Source organism: Myripristis murdjan, chromosome 14 (assembly GCF_902150065.1).
Source record: "Myripristis murdjan chromosome 14, fMyrMur1.1, whole genome shotgun sequence".
In the NCBI taxonomy this organism is placed as follows: Eukaryota; Metazoa; Chordata; class Actinopteri; order Holocentriformes; family Holocentridae; genus Myripristis; species Myripristis murdjan.
In genome coordinates, this window is record NC_043993.1 from 35,924,356 (window position 1) to 35,944,130 (window position 19,775).

At 41.8% G+C, this 19,775-nt stretch overlaps 2 protein-coding genes across 3 annotated transcripts in view; one reads left to right on the top strand and one right to left on the bottom strand.

Moving 5' to 3' along the window:
* ttc3 (tetratricopeptide repeat domain 3) overlaps positions 1-423 on the bottom strand; it is a 44,455-nt gene extending 44,032 nt beyond the window's left edge. The window contains exon 1 of the mRNA XM_030068860.1: positions 298-423. The gene's annotated coding sequence lies outside the window, so the exon portion shown is untranslated. The remainder of the gene's footprint in view (positions 1-297) is intronic.
* A 720-nt stretch (positions 424-1,143) lies between these two features.
* Positions 1,144-19,775, top strand: part of hlcs (holocarboxylase synthetase (biotin-(proprionyl-CoA-carboxylase (ATP-hydrolysing)) ligase)) — a 41,920-nt gene continuing 23,288 nt past the window's right edge. The window contains exons 1-5 of one of the 2 annotated variants that reach the window (XM_030069192.1): positions 1,144-1,511; positions 5,313-5,456; positions 9,806-9,968; positions 11,486-12,528; positions 13,269-13,448. In XM_030069192.1, coding sequence (XP_029925052.1) covers positions 1,245-1,511; positions 5,313-5,456; positions 9,806-9,968; positions 11,486-12,528; positions 13,269-13,448 — 1,797 coding nt within the window. In that variant the 5' untranslated portion in view covers positions 1,144-1,244. The remainder of the gene's footprint in view (positions 1,512-5,312; positions 5,457-9,805; positions 9,969-11,485; positions 12,529-13,268; positions 13,449-19,775) is intronic. The other variant, XM_030069193.1, reaches the window with a different exon arrangement.

Below are 19,775 nucleotides of genomic sequence, written 5' to 3' on the forward strand. Positions count from 1 at the left end.
GCCGCCTCAGAGGTTTGCCAGGTGGTGTTAGCAGGTGGCATGGTGAACCAGCTAATGAAGTTAATGTTATGTGTTAGTGTGACTAGTTGGGTGGCGTTTGTAAGCTCTTATAACACGGCTCTGTTGTGTCTCGTGTCAGTTTGACGTTAGGCTAACTCAAACATGTTAGCAAAATAATCGACGACACTTCACTCTTTCCTTGTTTGCGCGCGCCTCGACTGACGCGTGTACAGCCTGCGTTTACAGGAGGAAGAGAGAGACAAGCCGTTTTTATTTGTGAATTTATATCAGCCTTACCTGTTAATCTCGTCGCTCTGAGAGTTTTTAGTTTACTCTGATAGCTCTGGTCATACTATAAAGCGGAAGTGTACACGTTCTGAGTTGCATATTAGGCTCTCCGCCGTGTCGTCACAGCGCGCTCACAGCGAGTTCAGAGTTCACTTCCGCCGCCGGCCATTTAACGGCATTAACTGACTCAGAGGGGAGCGGCTTCCGTGGACCCGCCCACCTGCGCTGTGATTGGTCACAGAAACCCACGCCTTGTTGCTTACTCGCTAAAACATCCGTGATATGCCGTATCAGCCAATCACAGCCCGAATATTGACCTTATGGGCGGATCGTGCTCGCAACTTACGCGCCACGAATCCCTTGTTATTTGCGCGCGCGCGCGTATCTGTGTAAGCATGATTTTGTAAAAATCTTAACAGGTAAATAAATATTAAGCGGCTGCAGAATCATCAATCTATGTTATTATAACTGTTTCATTGAGTATTTCAGTGCGAATTCGCTGTTTTTCTTTATCCACTAATTTTTTTTTTTTTTTTTTTTTTTTTAATTTTATTTTTGTTCTTTTTGAAAATCAGGATCAGACATATAATTGATCTCCGAGGGGAAGTTGTTGTTTAGATTTTATTAGGTCCACCTGTATAATCTAATCCAATCCAATCCAATCCAGCTGTTGTGCCATAAAGTTTTCTTTCCTGCTGCCTGTAATGCTCAGGTTTTCTTTTTGTCACAGTAATAGAGGTGTTCATTCAGGAAGGGAGTATACTAGCGCATAAAAGTCTGGGCTGCAGTTTCGTTTATTGGTAAATGGAATGTGCCTTTTGCCAGTCAGGATTTTATTTTGAAGGGCCGGAAGTGTCTGGCGCACTTGGCCGTGTTGACAGTTGCGGTGTCATGTCCGCTGCGTGTTAGCGGGAGCAGGACAGCAGCGATGGCCTAACGAATGTGGGCTGGTTAAGATGTTAATAACGCTGTGCTACGTCTATCTGTGGGTGCGCTTCCATAAGTGCTACTCCGTGTTGATCCGGAACAGCCTGGCCCGGCTGAACAGCAGCAGCTTCAGCTTCAGCTTCAGGCTGTGCTCCGGCTCGGCCTCCGCGCCGCTCACCGCCCCGCCGACGGGCCGCTACACGGCCGCCGTCCGGCGCCAGCCCAGCCCGCCGCTGCCCGAGGAGCCCGTCTTCCTCCAGCTGGGAGACAAGGCCGTATACGTGACGGAACCTCAGGTTGGAGCTAACGGAGACACCGATAGATAGATAGCCTTTACACATCCATCCGCACGCATGCTGAGGTAGCCAGAGGCGGGTGGACAGTGAGGAGTGACCCGGGCCGTCATGGCCTCATTTACCGGGCTGATCAGTGGCGCGGTGCCCGGCACCCAGAGCGCTAAACACCTGATCAGACAGTCATTTACACTTTCGGTGCAAAGGCAGAGAGAACGCAGTTAACTAACCTGGAAGCATAGTAAACTAGCAGTAGCCTTTTCAGAGTCCCAAGTACCAAGTTTGACAATCTACAACTCCATTTGACAAACCACATCCATAAACTTTTAATTAACCCCGACATGTTAAGTAGCCCATACCATAACCCTTTGAAAATAACCACAACCACTTTGGTATAGACTGGCTCTAGTAACCATAGAAGTTAAACTAATAGCAGCACTTCAACTAACCACGTACCTTACAAAGTAGCTCTTAATCAGAATCAGAAATACTTTATTGATCGGCTCAGTTGTTCAGTTCTCGGGAAGAATTAAATTGTAAGAAAACGGAAAGAAATACAAAATATAAAACTATGTGCCTTAGGATTTTTTTTTAATGCACATACTTTTACAAATTATGTGCATTGCGTACAAAGTTTTATCAGAAGTATGTGCATTAATCCAGACATAAATGCACACATAAGAAATTGAGCATGTGTAGAAATAAATAAATAAAGTATACTTATACACACACCTTATATACACAGGGACATTGCAAGGTTGAATTGTTGTCGAGTCCTACAGGTATCAGTTATTGCATCAGTAAGCTAATTGCAGGACCATACCAGTGATTTTGAATGTTTGGCCCAATTACACCAGTTTGCCCGTATTTTACATTACAACAAACCATTTTGTAAATTATGCAGGCATAGTAAACATTTCACAACATACAATCAAAATCCCTCCATTATCAAATATGATTTTTTTTTTTTTTTTTTTTTTTGGCATAAACACCCATATTATATTGTTTCATATCTGCAGCAAACAAAGTTGTCACCATTCATAAACCACAGTACAAAGTTGCAGCTCATTGCAACTGACCAAAGTGAATGTTTCCTCGGGGACTATTTTCTGGTAGAGGAACCGTTTCAATTTCATATCGTAGGGGAATGAATGGAAACCAGTGGCTGGGTGAAAGTGGTATTGGAGCTCTAAAATGTGACTGCTTGCATTGGGAAAAGATCAGCAGAAATGTAAAGCGTATACATTTTGTAGATGTTACGCCAAACACGCAGAATCACGAGTCAGTTAACCCCTGTAGCTCTGAAGCCAGCCCTCTAACAAACTGTGAAGTGAACAAGGACTCTTTGTTTAGAGTTACAGAGCGAGCACAAACTAACCCTCAGTTCTCTCTGAACACCTCAGGAAGCATTTTCAGTTGTTGTGCATCTGAAAAACGAAACACTTAGATCTACCTCATAGCGTTGTTCCAGGTAGAGGAAGCTGACTTCTGGTGTGGAACAACCAGAACAAAGACCAGGGCTGACTGTGTTTACAACTGGCCAGCCATCAGAGAGTGATCTCTGCTAGGAAGCACCTGCTCTTTCTCTCCTTCCTCCAATTTTCAGAAAACGGGATGGGATGGCGATGTCTGCGTCCCATTTATCAATCATTGTATCATCTGTGCTGTTGGCTTATTCTATTTAAACACACACAGGGCCCTCGCTGGCTCAGTGTATGTCTGAGGAATGCAAGTAGTGGGAGAACTGGGTTTGGGGTGGTGCTAAATGTAAAGTCATGAGGTCACAGAAATGAAGAGGAATCTTTTAGCCCAATATCAATGTCCGCATTCACAGACTCAGATTCTTGAGGCAGTGGGTCCTGAGGTGTTCCTGACACGTACGCGAGTGTTCAGGACGGTCCCGCTGTGAAACCGGCGAGGGGTGAGGGCTCTCTTACCTACTTTTTAAACTCTTTGAACTCAAAACCTTCATGTTTATTTTATTGAGACTTTATCAAGGACTTGACAGTTGACCCACATGTAACACAGTTATTTTAGAGGGAATAAAGAAAAAAAAATATGTTCATAGTTATTTTAGAAAGCAGAGTAGGAACAGCCGGTGTTATCGTCGTCAAGGCAACGTGATGTCACAATGTACTGTCCCATGTTTCTCATATTTATGCCCCATTAAGCCCATAAATCTCACACACTCGCTGATGATGCAGGGGGCCTTCCTTTAGGGTTGAGCATTGAAAATCAGTCATAAATTGGAAACGTTTCTAAAATTTAAACTCCAAAGGAATCGTTAAGGAAGTTTTATTGGATTCTGGTGATCGATTCCTATTAAACAAATTAATAGGAATAGTTTCAGTTTCCCTAGTGTGTCTTTGTTTTACTCTGAAAATGCTGGGTCGGCAGCACAGTGCAACATCTGTGCTAAACTCATTTGGTGTAAAGGAAGCTGCACGACTAACATGTCTAAACACCTTCGTCTGCATAGTGTGCAAATCAGCAATGTACCGTGTTTGATGTGTTGCGCCGGTCTCCCTCTCCCTCTTCATTGCACTACGATACTGAAAACTCAGAGACTTCAAACTCTCCTCATGTCATGTCTGTGGTTTGTGAAGGGTGAGGACTTTACAAGGTGGGTGTTTCAGCCAAAAATTCATATTTGAAAATCAAGGCATTTTGTTTGATGTTGTGAAATCTTAAGTACCCCTGCATGATTGGCAAAATGGTTTGCTGCAATGTAAAATGTGAATAAACTGGTAACAGGACAAACATTCAAAATCACTGGTGTGGCCGTTTTAAGGCTGGTCCTCCTCACGGTGGCCTAGATTTGATTCCTCCCTGGGCCTTTTGCTGCATCCCATCTCTCTCTGCCCTCTTTCCTGTCTCTCACTGCTGTCAGGTTCCAGTAGAGCATTTGGGCCCATTGCTCCAAGGTAGATTTGCAGGGTAATGCTTAAATTTCTAGATTGTGTCACTTCAACTCAGTTCAATAATTTAGATGTATCCCCAAGGGGCAGATAGGATGGCAGGCATACAAACACTCTTATAGTAACAAAAAACAAAACATATAAGGTATGTAGATAGATCGATAAGTAGATACATAAACATGAAAAAATCTGTTAAAGGGCTAAAAAAAAAAAAAAAAAAAAAGGTGATGGTGCCCTGATGATAAAATAAATTTTATTCATCCCCAAGGGTCAGGTAAGATGGCAGGCGTAAGAGCGCGCACATAGAAACAAAAAAACAAAGCATATAAAAATATATATAGACAGAGATTCATAGATATAAATAGATTCATAAACATTAAAAAAATGTGGTTAAACTGCTAAGAAAAAAGCTGATGGGGCTTTGACGGTATGATACAGGCCAAAAAATAAATTGGTGCAAAAGAGGTGAAGTGTCTCATTTTCTTATTTTATTAAGCATTTGCCAGCGACCAGGTGTCACAAAAGTAGAGTCCCATGTAAACCCTTAAATTCAGTAATTATTTCTCTGGTTATTCGCATTGACTGAAGAATTGTGTGCATGATTGGGTGCATTGACTCTCGTAGGTCTGTGTTTGTAACTAATGCTGAGTGGAAATGCAGAGAGGTTAGTAGCTAGTTGTTGAATCCATGTTGGAGGGACATGTGACCTCATAGCCTGTGATGCCTAACAGTCTGAAAACGCATTATTTGCATTACTGATGTCAATTTTGTCATTTTGATCACATAATTTAGATGAATTGTCTCACTACTAACGAATGTGTGTTTAACAGCTTTCTTCACTAGTATGTGTAGCCGTCAATGTCTGTGTTGTCTGTACTGTCCCTAGGCATGTGATGACCTCAGCAAGTGGACTGTGTTGTTGGGGTCCTCTCTGGTTTGTGGGCCACGAATAGAGAATATTTCGTTCATCATAGAAGCTACTTCAGGACAAAGAGTGGGCTACCATTCTCCTCACACATCAAATAAGAAAGTACGCATCACACATCATTTAACAAATAGCCAAATATCATTCCTCAAAGCCTTAATTACAGTTGCAATTTTGCATTTAGTCCAGTAATTTTAGGCCAAAATTGGGGTCAACCTAGGACAAATTGCAAGAGAAGCAAACTCAACTGATTTTGTATCCTCAGTATGTCTGGAGTGAGGGGAAAAAAGTCCCAAGATTTTTTTTTCCCTCACTCAGGACGTACTGAGGATACAAAATCAGTTGAGTTTGCTTCTCTTGCAATTTGTCCTAGGTTTTTTCATAAAATGACTGGACTAATTTTAACGTTTCAACTCACAGGGCCCTTATGTGGACTTTGGACATGGACAGTGTCTTCTTTCCAGCTATCAGTTATCACATTTGCATGCATCTTTGTTTTCTGTGCAGCAGTGTGTACTGCTTAACGAGTTCTTCAGAATTACCTGCATAGACTGTGTCTAGCCTGATATTCAGACTGAGTGACCGTTGGGTTTCCTGTCCATTGTTCTGTCTGGAACTGCCCCTCATGTCAGCTGATTTCTTTAGGCGGAGGGATTTGAATCCTGATAACCAGTCACTAGCACCTGACGTGTCCAGCCGCTATAACATGGTTTCAGTTGATTAGGTATCTTTTAATTTGCAGCACTGTTGCAAATCAATCTAACATAGCTACTTGAGCCACCTACAAAGATGTCAGTCGATGCTGATCGTTTTTGCCGTTTACTCCAAGTCAGGTTGTTGATGAAAGGACTCATAACAAATGTTATGTAAGAGCTCTATTTTGCCAAATAGCCAATGAAAAAAATCTGGATGAGCAAAGTTGGGTTAATGCTTGCTCTGTTCCAGGGAGAACTCTACACAATAACGCTAAGCAGTAACTACTGTATACTGGTATATCGTTTTTGCAGTGAATGTGACAGAAATTCAACATACTGCACTATTTTTTACTGACAGGAAATGATGCAACACACCCGCTGACGGTAGTGTCCTGATCTACGCATGTACATTTTCAGCTGCCTCCCACCTTCCAGCGAATTTGAAAAAGTATCTTATTGGATATTGCGGTGTTATAGTATGCAGTAACTGCACACTCAAAATATATAGCAACTTGAGTATTGGCATTCTTGACTGTACTTTGTTTTTGTACCGAGTGAATAGGGGTGTAACGGTTCACAAAATTCACGTTTCGGTTTGACACAGAGGAGTCACGGTTCAGAAGGTTTTCGAGAAACACAGTATATAAATACAGTCTGAACAGTGATGGAGCTCCACCTGAGCCATCTTCTGAGGTGTCTTCATAGCAGCATATAAAACCAAAACACCAACAGATCCATAAAGTATGATCTATTTGATGATGATGATGATGATGATATTGATGATGATGACTCTGGCAGTGACTTCCCATTCAACGTTAAGGTAATGTGCCTTTACAGTCAGTTAGCTTTGAGTCTGCAGTCAGAGCAACAGCGGCTGCTTTTCCCACAATTCACTCTCTGTGTGGAGTTACGGTCTGTCTGAAACGGGCTGGTGTAGCAGTGCTCAGTGTTAAAGCTGCGTTTTCCTCCACAGAGTCGGCTTTCATATCTGCTGCTATAAACGTCCCGGTCGCCACGGTGATTTCTTATGCTCTGTTTGAATCAGTGGAACGGCTGTGCCTGCAGAAATGCTGCGCTGAGAGTTTGTAGCGTGTGTGTGTTGCTCTAGTCCCACCTGTTGGCACAGCGGGGTGTCGTCGGCGTAAATGATCCGTCATGTTAGATGTTTTCCCGCTGGTGGAACCTGCTCTTCTGTGGCAGATGTGACATACTGTTATTTTTTTTACCCACCACTCTCTCGCCAGACCTGCTGGTTATTGGAGGATCCTCTATCTCTGGTATGGTAATGGCATTTCAAGCCATATTGCAACGAGCTGGCTTCACTTAGCGTGTCTCTCAGTGTTTTTCTTGGGGGATAGGAGGGGCAGGCAGCATGTTGCCTGTTATGTTGTCGTGGCTGACATGTTGGGTGCAGTGGCTTCGTTCTCTTTATACATCCATGAGTGGAACATTTAAAAGAAAAAAAAAGTGGTATTGATGACATTGTTTTGGTTTGTGATCTCTGGCTCTGGCGCAGCTTGATTTTAGCAGCAACGTTTGTCCGACCCTACAGTGGTGCTGCTGGGCCAGGCCAGTTTTTCAGCAGAGAAATTGTATTTGAATCGGACAACACCGGACCTGTTTTTAAGGAGCGTGTGATTCACGGGTCTGGAACCAGGCTAGCATATTTGTCTGCTCATGCAAAGTTTCCAGCAGAAATATCTCTGTGTGAGATTATATTACCAAGTGAAATGTTACCACGGAAGCTAAAGTTAAATTGGTGGCAAAAAACAGGTTGAGGTGTAGGTTTGTGTCAGATGCTAGCCATCTTACTGAGGGCTCTTGCCTGTTTGAGGAGTTTGATGTCTTCATTTTGGTCTTAGCTGTGCTGTCCCATGCAAAGTGAAATGTGACCTTTCAGCACAGTGACACTAACACTGCAGGTTTAGGTCTTGAAATAGCTGTGATTGATCGGTTATTACAACGGCTCAGTTCAAAAATTATTTATCTGAAATTTAAACAAACTGAATTTAAGTGGTAATTTAGATTTTTAACACTTTAATAACTGCTTTTTTGGGATACCTCTGCACTTTGTGATATGTAGATGATAATGGACCCCACAGAAGTTCAATCTATCCTCCTTGTAATTACAGTTTTCTTGGGCCATGTCCACACTAAGCTGGGCAAATCTTAAAATGCATCTTTTTTCCCTCCATTGTAGCCTTTCATCAAACACTGAGCCAAGGTTTTCCACCCAGGAAACTGACCTTTTCAGAAACAGGCTCCAAAGTGTGTAACTCTGAAAACACCAGCCTGGTGTTTCCATGTGGACAGGGACAACTAGCTCTCTGAAAAGGACGACGTAAAATCATCATGAGATCTACGAAATGTTTCCTTATTACGTGTTGTAGAGCCTAAGCTGCGCAGTACAGGATTTAATGTGTTTTTGGTTGTTTGAGTTTGGACCAAGGTTGTTATCGTTAATGGAAACTAACGAAATACCAAAAACGTCATGTGGAAAACATTTTTGTCAACAAAATTAAAATAAAAACAAGAACTAACCGAAACTGTATTGTGATTTTACAAAACTAACTAACTCAGAGAAAATGTAATCATCTAGTTTTTGTCTTAGTCAGTCTATTTCATACATAAACTTAGTATATTTATTTATATTAGTTATAGTATATGATCTAACTTCAGTTTTTTGCCAGTTTTTCTGGCATGGCACATTAGCACAAACAAAGCGTTATTGAATCTCGCTCCTGATAAATACCGCTTATTGCCAAAAAAATCCCCACTAAAACTGAAACTAATAGAAACTATTCTTAAGGCTAAGCATTTTTAAAAAATAAAACTTTGAAGGCAAACACACTTTCAAAACTAACTAAAACTTAATTGACATTGCAAACAAAAACTCAGAACGAAATGAAAATGAAAACTAATGAAAAATGCAAAACTGTAATAACCTTGGTGTGAAAAACGGTATGGAAACACTATTGCGGTGTAGTGAGGATGCAAGGACAAAACAGTGTTGTCAGATTTAACCGGCCTGGTGTGGGTCTGGCCTTTGGTTGCACTTCTAACAGGCTCATGCTAATGAAAATAATATATCTAATGATGGAAATTACACAAGATTCAGCCAATCAGAAAATTGTTATGTAGGGACGCCCCCTTGCAGTGCTTGTGTTAGTGAGTTCAGAGGTCGCATTTTAATCACGTTTTGCATTTAGCTGTTTGAGTGGACTTTGGCCCTTGAGTGTGTATTGGAGAGCAGGATCACTGGCAAATTGAAGCCATACACTGAAGTGATGAATTGTTGAACACAGCTGATTGACATGATGGAAAAAAACTGGGAAAATAAGGCCCAGGTTGAAAATAACCAGGTTAAAATAATCATGTGACTCGGTGGGCGGTTTGGCCATCTGTAATATTCTTACAGCAACATCACAGTTTTAGTCGCCCCATCATCTATTTTAATTTTCCACCGGAGTTATTTAAATGTAATTTAGCTTTTACATTTAACGTACCTTACTTACCTTATGTTTACACGAAGCAGTGGAGTAAGCTGGTCATTACATCAGATTAGGAGCAAGAACATGAGGATTTGCATGTGCATAAGTGCATGCATGGTCAGTTTTGCTTAATTTAACAGTTTCATAACTAATCAGATCACTGGCACTGATTTGTCCTTATGTTAATCTTGGAGTCCTCACATACACATGTATCCATATACTTTAGTTTACTATGGACTGCCTGCTAATCTGTCATCTCTGTGTTCAGGTGCTGAAGTGGTCAGATTACTGTCGTCCTCTGGCCTGTAGCCCTGGCCAGCCGTTCAGGGCGGTGGCTCAGGCCACCGTGGATAACTTCAGTCGCCTCGGGGTGGCCTTTATGGAAGATCGCCTTCAGCTGGACAATGGACTTTTGCCTTCAAAGATAGTCCGTAGGTTGCCTCAAATAAGTTTTTAGCACCATATATGCTATTTAATATATGGTACCTGTGTACCACTACGTAGAGAAACATTTTATGTACACTCAGTGACCACTTTATTAGGTACACCTGTACCTAATAAAGCATGTGTACTGTATCCAGGTCATAACAAATCTAATACCATTCAATCCAGCTGTTCTGCCATAAATTTTCCTTCACTGCTGCCTATAATGCTCAGGTTTTCTTTTTGTCACAGTAATAAAGGTGTTCATTCAGTTATATCTCTGCAAACTTCAACCTCAGAAATAAACATCAAATTAAATTCATACATACACCACAATGTCAGCAAAAACTGAACATTATCAACTTTGTTAAAAGGTAGAATTTATGGCAGAGCTGTTGTAATCTAACTGTGTTAGACTATACAGATGGACCTGCGAAAGTAGACACTGAGTACATATGTTCATTTAACATTTTTAGCACTTAGTCACTTGTTATTATTAAGCTATTTTAATTGGCATGATTACACATGTGGCACACATAAAAGCAGAAATCAAGGTTCTCTACATGACCAAAGGAAACCACAAAAGTGATAGAGAGGGAAACCAAAAAATTAGGATGCAATCCTCCCCTGTCCTCTATATCTTACAGGATTTTACACACCTGCCATTTTTGCCTGAAGAAAACCAACTTAAAATGAGTTGATATGCAATTGGTCTGCAAGTCGATGAAGGACCATCCCCATATTTTTGCATGTTTGGCCCATTTACTACAATTCACCCACAACATATAATAAAAATACTTTGTTTTTTTAAATATGAATTTGTGGTTGAAACGCCCGTCTTATCATGTTCTGTTTCTGTGGCTGACAAACTCAAGGCATTCCTAAACCACAGAGCTGATAACTGGCTGTGGAAAGCAAACGTTGACCATGGGGAAACTGGGGGGGCAGTGCAGCCAGTAGTCAGGGTTAGGGTAAGAGAGACCGGTCTATGAGTGAGACACAGAAAAAGAATTTTCTCTCATTGGTAATATTACAGAAAAGAATCCTCTATCCTCTGGTTGTGATGTGTTTAATGACCTCACACACCACCGTCTTCTACAATGCTGCCTCCTCCTCTGCCTCTTTTTAGCAGCTCCATTAATACGACCTCTTCCACTGTCGCCATGTTGGTTGCAGTCAGAAACTTTTGACTCTGAGCTGCCCTCTAGTGGATGTATTGCTTAACATCTATGACAATGTCAAGGACACATGGCAGCATGTGGGCAGTAACGTTACACTGTTTGACGTATTTTGTACATAAAGGGAGTATGAATGAATCTTGAGGCTAAAATAAAAAACTTTCTGTGCATTGCAGTGGTTCCCCTCCCTATCTCTTTTCAGGATTACACAAAATCAATTCCAGGCAAATACCACTCACATTTTGCCTTATGTTTTTTGACGTTTTACTTCATCTAAACTTGGTTTCATGCTTCTGCAGTAAATCATCTACATTCTACATTGTTGCTCTTTTGTGACGCTCCCCTAGCTGTTGTCCTCCAAGAGTCCACCCTCAAAGAGCTGTTGAAGAAGCAACGTCCAGGTAGTCCAAAGACTCTGGCCTCCCTCTCACTCAGCGGTGTCCAGACTCAGATAGTTCTCTCTGAGCCTTCACCTTGTCCCCGGTTAGCCGACCCCCAGCACCTACACTGCCGCAAAGGCAGCCTTCTCCTCACCCCGGAGGTCAAGAGGAGGCTAGAGGAGCGAAGAGGCTCAGAGCCCCTTCACTGCACCCAGGATCAGGGAAACGAGGGTGACCTGGAGGAGCATTCCTTGGGGAATCATCACCACATGGAGGGTCATGGTCACCACCTCCATCTGTCCAGCTGCCATGAATGTCTGGAGCTGGAGAACAGCACTATTCTTTCTGTCAAATATGCCTCAGCTGAGAATATTCCCGACCTTCCACATGATAATTCCCCTGGCCTGGATAGTGGGGATGAGACGCTAGATGAACTTGAGGATGATGCCAAAGGCTTTATTGGTCAGAGTGGTAGAGCTGACTATAGTGGCAAACCACCCAACGTGCTCATATATACCGGTGGTTGTCAGGAGCGTTTCCAAGCAATCCATCAGCTGTTAACAGAGTGCATCAACATGGAGAGCTATGTGATTTACCCCCTGCAGCCACAGCAGGCTCTGAGCGAGCCGTGGCTGGATAACACCAGGCTCCTGGTCCTAGCAGAGGAGGAACCCCTGACCCCCCAGCTTCAGACCCAGTTCCTCTCCTACCTGGGCCGGGGCGGCAGGGTCCTGGGGTTGGCGTCGAGCCTGTGCCCCGCAGGGCTCTCTCTAGAGGTCAGGGAGAGTCGACACAGGCAGGTCAGCACACTGAACTTCACCAGGGAGGACAGCACAGAGCTGGAGCTGAGTGTGCTGGCCAGCGGCAAGGTGTTCATCAGGGACACTCGAGGAGGAGGGGAGGTGGAGCTGTGGGGGGAGCTTAAGGGGGACGTCCTCCATCAGCAGAGAGACATGGTCGTTGTCAGGGTGACCCATGGAGAGGATGGAGGCGAAGCTGTCCTCTGTCAGGTAAAGACATGGATATGGATAAGGCTGAGATGACATTTAGTTGCTATTTTTAGTTTCTAGGTCGATGCATATGTAATAGGGCTAAGCTGTATGGGGAAAAATCATATTACGAGTACTTCTGCAGCTGTTGTATATATATCTATATATTTATATCTATCTCTATCGCTCTCTCTCTATATATCTATATCTATATAGATAGATATAGATATAGATATATAACAATATAGATATGTTGATATAATTAAAAATTTTAGGAGAAATGACCATATTTCCATCAGAATTTGCCTTTTCACTGAGAAAGCTATTAAAATTATGATTGTACAATTTTTTTTTCTGTGGTCTGTACCAAACTTGCATCTAGAAGATACAATCTGTTAGCCTCATATTTTTTAGAATATTGCAATTTATTGTGCTCAAGTGCAATTTCAATTGAGCGAATAATAACATATGGCACTTACATATGACATGTTATTGCACAATGCACTGAAAAAAGTGCTACCCCTGCATTATTTAATAACAGCAGCATTATGGAGTAAGTTACCACAAAATGCAGTCATTACATTTTTTATTTAAAAAAAAAGAAAAAGGCTAAGTTATTACAAAATTCAAGTGTCTTACAAAATTAAGGAAAAGGTTATTGCATTTTGGAGAGTTATTATAAATTGTGTTGTTAATCACATATTGTGTTGTTACAGTCCTGTCATGTTGTGCTGTGTAAGTCATGAGTTACCTGTCTACAGGTGCATCTGGAAGTGGCTCCCAACTCTCAGAGTGTGACGTCTGAAAGTTTTGATGAGCTGAAAGTCAGTAACGCGCGGCGCTACGAGGTCCTGACAGAGATCCTCACCTCTCTGGGCCTCAGCTGTGATCTGAGCCAGGCCCCGGCCCCCAGCCCCGTCTACCTGCTGTCCACCTGTCAGGTAAGACACACTGAGAGGAGACGGTGAAGGTAACAAAACCCTGTTCAGACTGCAGGGAAATTGGATTTGTTTCTTAAATCAGATCTTTAAGACAGACTGTCCGCTCTGTAATTAGCAAGTGAAGTCAGTGCAAGTCAGATTTATGTGTGCAGACATCACCAACCTATCTGCACAGGTTGCTATGGTAACAACATAGGTGTCAGCAGTTACGTGTCCTGGTTGTGTTGCTGTCACAGATCCAGATGACACTTTAGAGGGGTTAGAGATAAAATATAATACGGTTATGATATTATTATAAGTCGAAGCAGAGGAAACCTTTCTGTGGAGCAAAAACAGAAAACAAAGACAGTATGGCTGTTATATACAAGTATTAACCTCCTTAGACAGTCAACCACATGTACTTACAAAATCTCCAAAATCTATAAAATGTCCTTGTGCGTTATTTCAATCACAGCTGCAAAGAATGGACCAGCATCAATCCATGAGAGTTAAAAAAAAAAAAAAAGTACTTATCCTGTCCTGTAAGTTCATTTATTTAATTTATTTAATCTTTATTTGGTTGGGACAGCAAAATAAATGCAGAGCACAGGGTAAAAGTAAGTAAAATTTGGACGGTGTAAATCAAAACGAGCAAACAAATAAAGGCTTCTAAGTGTGAGTGCATGACAGGGTTGCAAAGGCGCAGAACTGGGAACTTTCTCCCCAACTGATGTGGAACTGGTGATAAAAACATGCCACCTCAATTTTTAGCTCTAACAATAATAAAATGTACTACTTCTCACTGGGAAAGTTGCAAAACAGGAAATCATTTCAATCTGAAAACTTCCTCTGAGAGCTGCAGATAATAGACGCGAGCTCGGTCACACCAAAAGGGTTTTATTTAATCCCACATTCGGATAAGAGTTAAGCAAAACTTGTGGTAAAATAAATGAATCTAGACTGAAATTGAAGCAGAGCGCTGTTGGACAGTTAAAAAACTAGTGGTTTAAAGATACCTTAAATAATTCAAACCAAGATGGTGATGCTTTCCTAAATTTAAAATAAAAAAACAAATACTTGAACTGAACATTTTAGCGTAAAAACTAAATCATGTGCAAAAGATTATATGTTTTTTTTTTTTTTTTTTTTTTTTTTTGCGCCCCTGCTAGAAAAGATGTTCTGTCAGATTCCCTACGTTTATAAAAGACACAACCTACAACTCAGCGGTAAACATGATCCGAGAGTTTCAGCTGAGTGTGACGCCATCATGTGAATATGGTCTATTAACAGCAAATTATTGAAGAAATTAAGGAAGACAAACATCAACAAAACAGCTAGACGTTAAGTGAAATAATGTCAAATTTTTCTAAATGAGTGAACTGTCCCTTTAAGTGGTGTGCAGAGGCAGAGTGGGTGCTGTTGCCCAGCTGTGCGGTGGGTGCTGTCGGCTGGGCGGTGTTAGCCCGCTGTCAGCTCGCCCTGATGGCTGATCAAAGGCTCGCTCGCTATTTTCCCGTGTTTGGATTGGCCCTCTGCACACACAAACCATCTCCCCGTCTGCTGCATACATTACACTTTCATTTGCATATATTAGGTTACCAAACTGTTTCCATATGTCAGGGTCTGTCCTGCAGCTCACACAATAAACAGTTCAACCAAAACATGAGGACGCTGGGTGGATGCACCTGTCTGTGTGCTTGTGTGTGTGTGTGTTTGTGTGTGTGAGAGAGGGAGAGAGAGAGAGAGAGAGAGAGAGAGAGATGAAATTTGTGATTGGCTTGTGCCGTTTAGGTAACTGTCGGTCTCAACACGGGAGCCCCTGAGTCGCAAAGGAGTCAGACCAAAAAAAAAACAAAAAACAAAGAAACCATGTAATCTTGTATTTTCAGACCAGATTTAAACATGGCAACTGTGACAGCATTTTGTTGTCACAGTGGTTAACCCCTTGAAACCTGAGCAAATTAAATTGATTTCTTTCAAAAACACGGGGAAAAAGGTGATGAGCAAATTTTTAAAAAATGCATAAAAGTAAATAAATATAGAAAACAGAGAATTAGCAAGAAAAAATACCAGGAAATGAGAAAACATTACCAAAACATGTATATATTAGATTCTAAACTCAGTGTCACTTCCTCAGCTCCAGTCTGACCAGCTCAGCTCAGCAGCTCTGCCATAAATTCTACCTTTTAACAACGTTTATAATGTTCAGTTTGTGTTGACATTGTGCAGAATGTGTCACTTTAATTCTGTGTTTATTACTGAGGTTGTAGTTTGCAGAGGTCTGCTACTGGACTACATTATACTGAGAGGGGTTTCTAATTTTTTGGCCCCCCCCCTATTTATATACAAGAGGGGGAAAGGGAAAGGGAAAAGGAAAGTTGATGGTACAGTAGTTGGATTGGATTAGATCATGCTGGTATCATTATTATAAGTACATATTAAATGAAAATTCAACAAAATTGCTACCTTTCTTATTATTATTATTTTTTTTTTTAAAACAAAACAGTTCCCCTAAATGATTTGTGATTGCAGGTGTCTTGGTTTCTTTCGGTCGAGTGTCCACTCTTACATTAATGCATCCAGACAGCGTTAAAAATGTCTTAACTTAACTTAACCTGCAGGTACCTAAGACTCACCTCTGCCCGGCGCACTTGCAGAAAGTTGTCGAGGGATTGTGAGGAGTTTGTCTGCATCACTGACGCAGGTTTATCTGAGCGCAGTGGCCTTAACATTGTTTGATGATGCATTTACAATGAAGCCACTAGGGGGCACCAGAGCTCCAAGCTGCTGTTCAGCACCTGCAGCCGCTCTCATCTGGCCTGTTTTGTTTTTTCTGTTCATCCATTCAACATTATGGAAGAGTGCTGCAGCGATCTGCCCATTTATACAAGAGGCTGATGCACAGAGGAATGATTTGCTAATGTCTCTTATTCATTTACAGTAAATCATTCCATCCAATAAAAGAGCACTCAGTAGGTTTTGTTCTTCAGCTCTGCTCAAGTCCCCAAACCAGACCCTTACACTGGCATTTGACTTGAATTGAACTGATAAGGAATTCAAATACAAATGCTCAAGAAAATTAAATTAAATTCCAGAGCGTAACCCTGAAATTACAGAAGCAACACCATCATTGGCAGGAAAAAACATCACAAACAAACACAAAGCACACAATACAGAGGTGTGTGCCAATGTAAAATACAATAATGCTAGAAGATATTAGTCATATAATAAAATATCCTATCCTACACTAAACGTAAAATGCGTATGAAAGGCCTGAGGTTGCATTCAGACACCTTTTGCAAGCATTTCAACACAAGAAAACTGAGGATAATCATCATGCGTTTAAATAGATTATTTCGATAATTTCTTGCTATTCATTTTATAATTTTTCTGTTTTGCATTTTTGGTTTTTTTTTTTGGTTTTTTTTTTGCAAATGTTCTTGCAGTTTTCTTGTAGTTTTAGGCATGGCAAATTGTGTTCACTCACTCACGGACGGCTTGCTGGGACGTTTAGTGCGATGCGTGCACAGTACGGCAGCAACGGTGCTATCTGCAGTGCAAAAACAAAATCCAGAAAACTAAAGCCAGTTCAGTCGAGTTGAGTCGAGCAGAGCCAGCACCATGTGGTGGACAAATGGTATCAGTAGGGACGTTTAGTAGGACACACGCAGGTTTGCCGTGCTCATTGTGTTTTTGAAAGAAGTGAAGTGAATTTTGCAGGTTTGCGTATTTAACATGTTTTTTGAAGCGCTCCTTTGTGTGAGGCAGACTGTTCCACAGATTAATCCCAGCATAAAAAGGATCTTTTCCCAACATGAAAAAGGAGCTTTTCTTATTAAAAGTAGGTTAACGTATGCTCTTGTTATCTAATTATGTCGACCATATAAATCTCATGAATTCAGGTGCCCTCTTATGAATAATATCAAACATATGTCGATGTATCGGTCTCTCTCTAGACTCCACAGACAGTAAACCAGCTTCTTTCAATTCTGCATGTCCTGTGTGTGTCCTTGGACAAGCGTTTAGCGTTTCTCTGGCCCCGCCTCTTTCAGGACCATACCGCTGATTTTGAATGGTTGGCCCATTTACTGCGATTCACCCACATGTTTCACATCGTAACAAACCGTTTTGCAAATGATGCGGGGGAACTAAACATTTCACAACATATCATCAAAATCCCTCAATTTTCAAATTTGAATTTTTGGTTGAAACACCCACCTTAATGTTCTGCTTCTGTGGCTCAAGTCATAAACCACAGAACAGTTTCCAGCTGTGGAAAGCAAACGTTTCCCGAGGGATTATTTTTTTCCGGCTTCACTCCAACCAATTTCAAAAACTCCTGAAAACCCAACAGTGCTGCTGCTTTCAGGAAAACTCATGTGGAGGACTTTATTCCGCTGATGGAAAACTGGAGTGAAGAAAGTCTGAAGGCTCTGAGAGTTCATTTTCATATCGTAGTGGAATGAATGGAAGTGGCTGTTTTTTAAAAGGTAGGCAATATGATATAGTTCTGAAATACGACTGCGACTGAAAGCGATCAAAGCCACACATTGATCATCATCAGCACGGATGAAGTGGGAAACGTGTTTGTTGAAAACAGACCTTGAAGGCCAAGTCAGACGGGCGGGAGACGTTCGGTGTGATCACAGGCGGTGAGAATGACGTCGTCAGTGGCTTCTCTAGTCAGCCAACCTGAAGTTAAAAACAGCCCTTTTTCAAACAGAGTGTTGTATTTGACTGCAGCAGGGTCGGGTTCTAGGTCTTGGATCACCGGGCCGGGTCAGGTCCAGAACTGATTTAGAGAAAAGTGCAGGCAGCAGATCGGGCACGGTCGGGTCGGATGCAGGTTTGTAAAACTGGACCTGTGCAGGACTCTCTGGCATTCTTGAAGAGCTCCGATAGGTCACTGCCTATTGGAAACTCCATATTAGATTATATATAATCTGAAAATATAAAAGAAGCCACTTCAGTTTCTCACACAGATTCTTTTCATAGTTAGGCTTGAAGACCACAGGAAATGGACTTTAACTTTCTTGATTTGATGTATTTCCTGTTGAACGGGAGGTTTGGATCTCACTTTGGGAGAGAAACATGGTTTTATTTTGAAGGGACAGGTGGATAAGAGAGGGTGTTTACAGATTTGTGAAGGTTTTATTAGTTGAAATTTGAATTTACAGCCACTGGAGCAGGATGATGTCACTGTCTAAGACGCTCTGTTTGACAGGAAGCAGAGGTCATGTGAGGTCATTTCATGGAGACTTTAACATCACCTGGTTGTTCTAACTGAACGCATGTAGGCCTAAAAGAGATACATTGGATAGATATGTGGATAATTTTGATTAATTTCACAAACAACAAGTACGGTGCTTCTTCTGTTGATCTGCGCAAGTAAAAAGAAGTTGAAGTGAATTTATTGTAAATTTTTTTTTTTTTTTTTAAATATGTCTAATCCTTTAACATCTTGGCCTTCATGGCTGGTAACACACAAGGGTCACAAATTGCAGTTAATCGAAGAAAAGTGATTAAATCGCATCATAAAATCGCAGGTGATTCCCACCCCGCCCAGCAGAGTGCTAACAGATAGCAGCAAATTATGAAACACCAAACCAAAGACACCAAACCAACAGGATATCAGTTAGGGAGAGAAACACTATTTTATTTTGAAGGGACAGGTGGATGAGAGAGGATATTGAAATTTGAATTCACCCCCACTGGAGCAGGATGACGTCACTGTTTAAGACGCTCTGTTTGACAGGAAGTAGAGGTCAGGTGAGGCCGAGCGTGGACAGCTGTCCGCTCAGCACGTCACTCCTGGGTTTCTGAGGGTGGAGAAATCTTCAGCTTCAGGACCCTAAAGGACCCGTTGACCAGCAGTTTTGGGACCCTGCGTCATTTCCCATGATCCCTCTCTCGGCACTGGGTATCTGCTCACGGCCTCTCCTGGCTCGGTTATCATGGGAATGCTGAATCCCTCGCCACAGCTCCTCCTTCAGTATGCCTGTGACCACAGAAATATACAGAGTCTCTGTGCAGCGTGGAAAAGCTGCTGTTTGTTCACCGCTCGCTCGTCAGTCTGCGCTCTGCCCTGCGGTCCGCGTGACGGAGACGCTGCATGCATCAGGTTGATTTGCCCATCTCTGAATCCCAGATTATTTTTACTTTTTAATTTAATTTGAGGAGGTGAGAGAAATCAGAGATACGTGCTCGCTCAAGGCTGGGCAGGTTGGCCCTCAGATGTGACTGCCACAAAGCAGACAACCAGAATGCAAAATAGAGCAATCAAATTGATTAACCGTCACTTTATTCCCTAAATATTGATTCAGGCCTATTGACTTAAATCCATAACTC